The sequence below is a fragment of the Chiloscyllium plagiosum genome, unplaced genomic scaffold, assembly GCF_037043375.1.
Source record: "Chiloscyllium plagiosum isolate Xiang-an unplaced genomic scaffold, Cpla_swu_hap1 HiC_scaffold_16, whole genome shotgun sequence".
Taxonomy (NCBI): Eukaryota; Metazoa; Chordata; class Chondrichthyes; order Orectolobiformes; family Hemiscylliidae; genus Chiloscyllium; species Chiloscyllium plagiosum.
The window spans coordinates 52,402,950-52,412,483 of NW_028270154.1; the positions used below are offsets into that span (position 1 = coordinate 52,402,950).

Genomic DNA, 9,534 nt, shown 5'->3' on the forward strand with positions numbered 1-9,534 from the left:
AGTGCTCTCAGGAGGAAGTTCCAGGATTTTAAACCAGAGACCAAGTAACTATTTAATTCTACATCAGAATGATGTGGTTTTGAGGTGTTCCAATGCAGCTACTGAATGGCCTCTTGTGCCATAATTATTTGATTCAAATAATTATTGAATCATCATCTGTACAAATCCACTCTTCCCACTGGATAAATTTATCACCTGATTAGTCAGTGGTCAGTAACTAAACTTTTAATTTGGTGACAGATGTACAGTATTGCTAGTACAGCAAAGGGTCATAGCAACTGTCTGATTTCCACATAACATTTGTACTTCTCACTGCTATACAATAGTGTAAGTTTACACCAAAGGTGGGAGCAGGACAGGGTTATTTAACCTGTTGTGCTTTTCTAGCATCACACACTCAACCCTAAAAAGTTTACCCCTTGTTCTTAAACTATGATCCTTGGTTTTAAAGAATTAACGGCCTATTAGCAGGTCCTGCTCATTTACTACAAGACTGGGCTCAAAGTGTCATGTGATTGTAGACACTGTTTCAGGCAATGTTGTCTTGGCAGAAGAGGTATTTTTGAACCTTCACATGAAACCAAGTCTTGTGAAGTGTTTAATTATAAACTTAGATCTTAGCATCAATATAGTTAATGTTAAAATAGAAACAAATCCAACTAATTTTGACAGCATACATTGCAATTAAGACAGCGTGTTCTACACGGGCTGTTGCAAGTAACAAAACCAGCTATTTTCTCTCTAATGAACTCATTTTATCTACTGTCTTGCTTAAAAAAAATGTAGAATGTTACCTAAATTCAATGCCCAAAACAGTTGAAATGACTGATTGAGCATACGTAACAAATTTGACAGCAGTAAGAAATAAGAGAGTGTCCTGTATTCTAGATGGTAAACAAATGTTTAATTATTTCCATTGCATGTCTCAAAACACCATTTCAAAACAACTTTTGAAGCACATTTCAATCTAATAAAATATACATTATATGGTGTCTTAAAAAGTACACAGGCATACGCCAGCAGTGATAGATTAAATACATGTTGCTCCTTAACAAATTTGTTTTGTTTCAACCTTTACACACATTACGCATTTTTGAAATTTTTAGCAAGTGCAGCAAGTTGACATCAGGAAGTTTATAATTTTAGACAAAACCAAACACCAGTTGTGTAAAAATGAGCCTGGCAGTTCCCCACAAGATGAATCAAAGTCAAACAAGCACAGATCAGCAAAGGTGAGGAGCAAAAAAAAATCTCAAATGTGAATTGTGCATGACGAAAGAAAATACACATGTAAAAGGGTGGTGGGAAGAATGTAAAACAAGACTGAGTGCTGTCCTTATTTGTTTATGGGCTAGGACTCCAAATCTTGCTTTATATTCTGCTTACCACCCCTTTGAGAGTCTCCTTTGCAACAGAAATATTCAGTTATACCATAGTTTGTATTACTCATTAAAATGTTTGGTACTGAGAAGTCCCTAAATTTAAATTATCAATGTTTTGTGCTGAAATTATTTCTAGAGTGAGTTTCCAGTTGCATATTTCAATTATTAAATAGGACTGAAAATTCCTCCTATTTCGCAATGTTAGTTTCAGATACTCCTGGACACAGACCAATTGAGTAGAATAACTACTTAGACCTTGCGCTTCATTGCGGTAGCTACCACACCCACCAAGATAGCAGCAACAGTGAAACCTTGGGCAAAGATACGTGCTCGCATTAACAGCTGAGATTGTCGTGTCTTGCCATGTTTAAAGGCGATCAAACCGTAGGTAAGAGCACCTGCTGTGCCCAACATTCCTAAAAAAGAAAAAAAAAAAATCAGACATTTAAAACTATTGACCAGGGGTTTTAAACTTTGTCTTCATGCATGTGAAGCCTTGGGAATTATAAAGTTAAAACTGTGTTCCTGTTATTTTGCAGAAATCTCAAGTTTTGACTGACAGATCTTGATTTGTTTTTAAGACTTGAGTACACCAATAAGACAGCAGTACTAAAACATATTCTTTATGTGTCTCCAGGATCATCAAACACAAAGATGAATGACCAGCAAACTTCAAATTAGTCTCTGATTTAGACTGATGTGACCATTTTGACACCTTGGCAATAGTTTACATTATTTCTAGATATTACTTCACACCATCTAAAGCATTTTCCAGAAATTTTGTTCAAGTTGCAGCATAACTGACCAATTCAACAGTTTGCTCTGGATAAAGTAATGGAGCTGATATGCTATGCATGGTCTTCCTGTCACGTAACAGGCTTAAAAACTCTCAAAACACCAGGTTATAGTCCAACAGGTTTAATTGGAAGCACTAGCTTTCAGAGCACCGCTCTTTCATCAGGTCATAGAGACGTACAGCATGGAAACAGACTCTTTGGTCCAACACATCCATGCTGACCAGATATCCCAACCCAATCTAGTCCCACCTGCCAGCACCCGGCCATATCCGTCCAAACCCTTTGTTGGATTCTCACCCGGTGTTGTGTGATTTTTAACTTTGTACACCCCAGCCCAACACCGGCATCTCTAAATCAAAAATATAACAGGCTTGTCAACAAAGTTCAAACTATTAAATAAAAGGGGCATTAGTAGTATGGATAGGAAGTTGGCTGATTACAGAAAACTGGTGAATTAATCTTTGAAAAAAGTACCTAGAGAAACAGTTTTGGAAACATCCGTGGAGAAAGAAACAGTGTTTCAAGTCCAATACAACTTTTTAGAATGATTGTTTTCCACCTGGGAGGAAGGTTGGTCTATACTAATCACTAAGGTTTGAGTGTACAGGCACAATTTCAAAACTTGCAAGTGACTGAAAACTTTGTATTGGGAGGAGATTTGTACTAGATAAGACATGGATGCATGAGGAGAGTAGCTCATAAGTGTGCTGCAGAGAAATATGAAGAAATGGATTTTGAAGGAGGAACAATATGGCATTGTAAAAGATATACTGTACTGTAATTCTAGAAGATGCTGAGGAAGTGGGGAGAATGTGTGTACATACTTACACAGTTGAAGATGGCAGATTGAGGCAGCGGTTAGACAGACATAAAGGAATGCTAAGTATTTTTTAAACATATGCACAGTGTAAAAGCACAGAAGTTAAGGCACATTCTTATAACAACTTCCAATGGAGTGGCGTGAAGTTCTGGGCATCATATTGGAGGATATGAAGCTACGTAGGATGCAGAAAAGTTCTGAAAATGTTTCAAGATTTGATGTATTTAGGTGACATGCATAAATTGAAAAGATTGACGCCGTTTTCCTTGGAGAAATTTGGAAGATTCAATAGTATTGTTCAAATTAATGAGTGAGTCCAGGTGAGTTGATAAGACCATAAGAAATAGCAACAGGAGTAGGCCATTCAGCTTCATGAGTCTGCTCCTCTATTCAATACGATCATAGGTCAGACATTGCTTGCGTCCACCCTTCCCCTAGTTTTCCCTATAATGCTCAATTTATCTGCTTATCAACAATGTAGCTATCTCAACCTAAGATTATACACGAGGACCCTGTCCCCACAGCTCTGTGGGAAGGAGTTCCTAAAACACTCAAACCTCAAGAAATTCCTCACCTCAGTCTTAAACTGGCACCCCTTCATTCTGAGACTACGCCCTCTGGTCCTAGACTCTCCCATCTGGGAAAACATCTCCTCAGCACTACCTTCTCAAGTCTCTTAAAAATCCTAAGTTTCAATGAGATCACCTCTCATTCTTCTTAATTATAACGAGTACCAACTGTTCACCCTTTGCTCATAAGACAGTCTCTTTATAACAGCGTTCATTAGGATGATCCCAGTCTCTGAACTCCCTCCAATGAAATGATATTTTTCCTTAAAAGGGGACCAAAACTAATTTCAGTACTCCAGATGTGGTCTCACCAGCATTTGTGCAGTAAGACTTCACTACTTTAATCCCCCTAAATTGGGGCCAATTCCATTTGCCTTCAGAAAACGTGCATGTAACCTGCTGCAGCTGTGTGCTAAAGTACCAGAGTCCCTTTGTGTTGCAGCTTTTTGCAATTTTTATTTAATACTTTTCTTTTGTTATCCTTTCCAAAGTGAACAACTTCACATTTTCCCACATTATGTGGTACTTGTCTACTTGTTGCCCACTTACTTAACCAATCACCAATATCTCTGAACAGGTGCACTCAAAACTGATCCCTTGGGAACCCCACTGGTTACAGGTTGCCAACGTGAAAAAGAACCTCCAATCTCCATCCATTGCTTCCTGTCCATGAGCTAATTCTCAAATCTGTGCCAATGCCCAACTCTGTGGGCTCTTATGAATTGACCTTTCGGGAGGTGCCTTGTCAAATGCCTTTTGGAACTCAGTACAACACATTCATTGGTTCCCTTCGATCCGCTCTGGTTGAGACTTCAAAAAAAAACAAACTGACAAATTAGTCAGATGTGATTTCCTTTTCATGAAGCCACGCTGACTCTGCTTATTTGGATTATAATTTTCCAAATGTGCTGCAAAAACTTAATTGATTCCAACATTTTTCCAACAAAATTATTATATTCCCTACAGTATGCAAACAGGCCATTCAGCCCAACAAGTCCACACTGACCCATTCCCCTTACTTATACTTACCTCTGACTAACACTATGCATAATTTATCATAGCCAATTCACTTGAACTGCACATCTTCGGATTGTGGTAGGAAACCGGAGCACCTGGAGGAAATCCACACAGACACAGGGAGAATGTGCAAACTCCACACAGACAGTCCGCCCGAGGCAGGAATCGAACCTGGGTCCCTGGCGCAGTGAGACAGCAGTGCTAGCCACTGAGCCACCATGATGGTAGGCGAAATGGCTGATAGTTATCCGTTTTTTGCCTCCTCCCTTTTTGAATAGGCATATCACATTGGAAAACTGTCAATATTCTGATACTTTTTCAAGAAGCCAAAGAATTTTGGAAAATTACAACCCATGTAACCTTATCTCTATCTGGATTTTTTTATGGATTAGTAAGAAACTGTTTTATAGAGTCAGAGCTGTACAGCATGGAAGCAGACTCTGGTCCAATTCATCCCTGCTGACCAGATATCCAAAATTAATCTAGTTCAATTTGCCAGCATTTTGCCCATAATCCTTCTAAACATTTCCTATTCATATATCCATCCAGATGCCTTTTAAATATTGTAATTGTAACAGCCTTCACCACTTTGGTTAGGTCACTTTTGAAACATAGGTGTGTGCAAATCTGGTCTCCCTATCAGAAGGATGTTGTGAAACTTGCAAGGATTCAGAAAAGATTTAATAGGATGTTGCCAGGGTTGGAGGATTTGAGCTATAGAGAGAGGCTAGGGCTGTTATCCCTGGAGCGGAGGCTAAGTGGTGATCTTATAGAGGTTTACGAAATCATGAGGAGCATGCATAAGGTAAAAGACAATTTTTTTTCCCCCTGGGAGTGGGAGAATCCAAATCTAGAGGGCATAGGTTTAGCGTAAGGGATGAAAATTTAAAAGGGACCTAAGGGGCAACTTTTTCACACAGAGGGTGGTGCCTGTATGGAAATGAGTTGCAAGAGGAAGTGGAGGAGTCTGGTAAAATTACAACATTTAAAACGAATCTGGATGCATATATGAATAGGAAGGGTTTAGAAGGATATGGGCCAAGTGCTGGCAAATGGGACTAGATTAATTTAGGATATCTGGTCAGTATGGTCACGTTGGATCAAAGGGTCTGTTTCCGTGTTGTACCTCTATGACTGACTTCCTCAGCTCATTCCATACAAGCACTACTTTCTGGTTGCTCCTTAGGACCTTTTTAAATCTTTTCCTTCCCAGCTTAAAACTACACCCTCTGGTTTTGGACTCCACTACCCTGGAGAAAAAGACTGTGGCCATTCACCCTATCCATGCCCCTCATGATCTTATAAACCTCTAAAAGGTCATCTCTCAGCCTTCAATAATCCAGAAGCAATAGCCCCAGTCTATTCAGCCTCTCCCTACAGCTCAAACCCTCCAACCCTGGCAACATTCTTGTGAAACTTGGAAGAGTTTAGAAAAGATTTACAACATCCTTTCTACAGCAGGGAGACCTTCAGAGGAATTAAGAACACCAACTTAAGGTGACTGACAAAAGAACTAGATGTGACACACAATAAAAAACAGTAGTTAGGATCCGGATGACTTCTTGACAATCTGTTTGGGACAGATTCAACCATGGATTTCAAGGGGAAAATATTATCATCTGAAAATAAAACTGGGAGGATGTAGTGGAGTGGAACTAGCTAATTGGTTGTAAGGAGTCCAAGATTAGACATAACACACTGAACAATCTGTCTTAAGATGTAATGAATCTGCCTGGTTCTAGAGGCTTTGTAAGATTGGCATTGTGCAGCAATAGGACACCAAAATCTGAATTTGACCTCGACAAGTATTGTTCACATGTTACTATTTTCTTTATTGCCCAACAAATCTGAAAACCATCAGAAAATAACTTTAGTAGTATCTGGATAAGTGGCAATACTGTATTCGAGACCAGTCTGATTAAGCTAACCAATGTGATACAAGTCAGAACCTCAAATCAGTAATATCAGTCACATAGCTAAAAAGACAAATAGCTAAAACTTCTTTCTCACAGATGCTGTCAGACCTACTGAGTTTCTACAGCAATTTGCTTTTGTTCCAGATTTTTAGCAACTGCAATTCTTTGATTTATTAAACTGGAGAAATTCTGCAAATCTGGTAGTATATGTGATGAGATAAACAGAATGTTTCAAGTGCAATAAGACTCTTATTTAGAAGTTCCAAAGAGTCATATCAACTCAACGTTAAATGTTTGCCAAATGTTTACAGATGTTGCCAAACTTGCTGAGTTTCTACAACATTTTTGCTTTTATTACAGCTCTCTAGCATCTGCAAAATCTTGTTTCAATTTACATAATAATTTTGTTCCTTGTAGCAGTACCTGCACTCATGACCTTTGTAATTTTTTTATCAAAATGAAAAGATTTACAGCATAGAGTCATAGAGACGTACAGCATGGAAACAGACCCTTCGGTCCAACCAGTCCATGCTGACCAGATATCCCAAACCAATCTAGCCCTACCTGCCAGTACTTGGCCCATATCCCTCCAAACCCTTCCTATTCATATACCCATCCAAATGCCTATTAAATGTTGCAATTGTAACAGCCTCCATCACATCCTCTGGCAGCTCATTCCATACCTGTACCACCCTCTGTGTGAAACAGTTGCCCCTTAGGTCTCTTTTATATATCTTTCCCCCCCCCACTCTAAACCTATGCGCTCTAATTCTGGACTCCCCGGCCCAGGGAAAAGACTTTGTCTATTTACCCTATCCTTGCCCCTCAATTTTGTAAATCTCGAAAAGGTCACCCCTCAGCCTCCGATGTTCCAGGGAAAACAGCCCCAGCCTGTTCAGCCTCTCCCCATAGCTCAAAACCTCCAACCCTAGCAACATCCTTGTAAACTTTTTCTGAACCCTTTCAAGTTTAACAACATCTTTCCGATAGGAAGGAGACCAGAATTGCACGCAATATTCCAACAGTGGCCTAACCAATGTCCTGTACAGCCGCAATATGACCTCCCAATTCCTGTACTCAATACTCTGACCAATAAAGGAAAGCATACCAAATACTTTCTTCATTGTCCAATCTATCTGCGATTCCACTTTCAAGGAGCTATGAACCTGCACTCCAAGACGTCTTTGTCAGCAACACTCCCTAGGACCTTACCATTAAGTGTATAAGTCCTGCTAAGATTTGCTTTCCCAAAATGTAACACCTCACATTTATCGGAATTAAATTCTATCTGTCACTTCTCAGCCCATTGGCCCATCTGGTCCAGATCCTGTTGTAATCTGAGGTAACCCTCTTTGCTGTCCATTACACCTCCAATTTTGGTGTCATCTGCAAACTTACTAACTATACCTCTTATGCTCACATCCAAATCATTTATGTAGATGACAAAAAGTAGAGGACCCAGCACCAATCCTTGTGGCACTCCACTGGTCACAGGCCTCCAGTCTGAAAAACAACCCTCCACCACCACCCTCTGTCTTCTACCTTTGAGCCAGTTCTGTATCCAAATGGCTAGTTCTCTCTGTATTCCATGAGATCTAACCTTGCTAATCAATCAGTCTCCCATGGGGAACCTTGTTGAATGCCTTACTGAAGTCCATATAGATCACATCTACCGCTCTGCCCTCATCAATCCTCTTTGTTACATCTTCAAAAAACTTGATCAAGTTTGTGAGACATGATTTCTCACGCACAAAGCCATGTTGACTATCCCTAATCAGGGCTGAAAATGTGTTGCTGGAACAGCGCAGCAGGTCAGGCAGCATCCAGGAAACAGGAGAATCAGTCCTTACCTTTCCAAATACATGTACATCCACTCCCTCAGGATTCCCTCCAACAACTTGCCCATCACCGAGGTCAGGCTCACTGGTATATGGTTCCCTGGCTTGTCCTTACCACCCTTTTTAAACAGTGGCACCATGTTTGCCAACCTCAAGTCTTTCAGCACCTCACCTTGACTATGACGATACAAATATCTCAGCAAGAGGCCCAGCAATCACTTCTCTAACTTCCCACAGAGTTCTCGGGTACACCTGATCAGGTCCTGGGGATTTATCCACCTTTACCCATTTCAAGACATCCAGCACTTCCTCCTCTGTAATCTGGACATTTTGCAAGATGTTACCATCTATTTCCCTCCAGTCTATATCTTCCATATCCTTTTCCACAGTAAACACTGATGCAAAATATTCATTTAGTATCTCCCCCATTTTCTGCGATCAGTATACAGTAAAACAGACTCGCATATTTTAAAAGGTTCCAAAGTTAACTTGTGTTTACAAATTGAATGGCATTAGGGACAAAGAAAATTTAGACACTACACGTAATAAACAGTACTTAAACAAACAATTTCAGTTTTATATGTGCCGTCAAGTGTAGTTTAAAAGGAATCCAAGATGAATTCCAGTCTAAATGAATCTTGATTCAATCACTTTCAGCTCGACCCCAAGCTCTAACGGACGCTATACTCACCGATTGGAACGAACGGGTTTTCTTTCGTTTTCCTTATGAACTTTTCTTGAAAACCTTCCTCCTTGGGTTTGGGGAATGGAGTAAAACCCTCAATATCCGGAGGCTTCGTTAAATCGAGCACCGACGCTGCAGAAAACGACTTCATCCCAAGATCTTTTGTCAGAGCCGGGAATAAGGTCATATGACCATACGCCAATATCGTCACTCTAAACGGAGGTTGGCCCCATATGTGATTGACAGTTAACGGACGGAACCTTCCAAAGGGCTGGCCTCAGCCTGTGATTGACGGTTAGTTCACACCAACCGCATTAAAGGGCGGAGCTTCGACCTAGATGGAATCACAGTCTGTGATTGACAGTTAAAGTACACCAACCGCATTAAAGGGCGGAGCCTCAGCCCGTGATTAGCAGTTAGCAGTTGGAACCTCTACCTGTGATTGACAGGTAATACCCACCAACCGCAATAAAGGGCGGGGTCTCAGCCTGTGATTGACAGTTAAAACTA

At 40.3% G+C, this 9,534-nt stretch overlaps 1 protein-coding gene across 1 annotated transcript; it reads right to left on the bottom strand.

Annotated features, from left to right (window-relative positions):
• Positions 1-882: 882 nt before the first annotated feature.
• higd2a (HIG1 hypoxia inducible domain family, member 2A) lies at positions 883-9,226 on the bottom strand. The gene is made up of 2 exons (XM_043703751.2): positions 9,031-9,226; positions 883-1,798 (listed from the first exon to the last, which is right to left on the bottom strand). Exons 1-2 carry the CDS (start codon positions 9,209-9,211, stop codon positions 1,632-1,634), a joined length of 348 nt encoding a protein of 115 aa, XP_043559686.1. The 5' UTR covers positions 9,212-9,226; the 3' UTR covers positions 883-1,631.
• Between the last annotated feature and the right edge of the window lie 308 nt (positions 9,227-9,534).

Bases quoted from the DNA above. Each gene is read 5' to 3' on its own strand.
- higd2a (XM_043703751.2), bottom strand. From the start codon at position 9,211: ATGACCTTATTCCCGGCTCTGACAAAAGATCTTGGGATGAAGTCGTTT. The intron at 1,799-9,030 runs GTGAGTATAGCG...TTTCTTTTTTAG, and splicing joins AAACCCGTTCGTTCCAATCG to GAATGTTGGGCACAGCAGGT.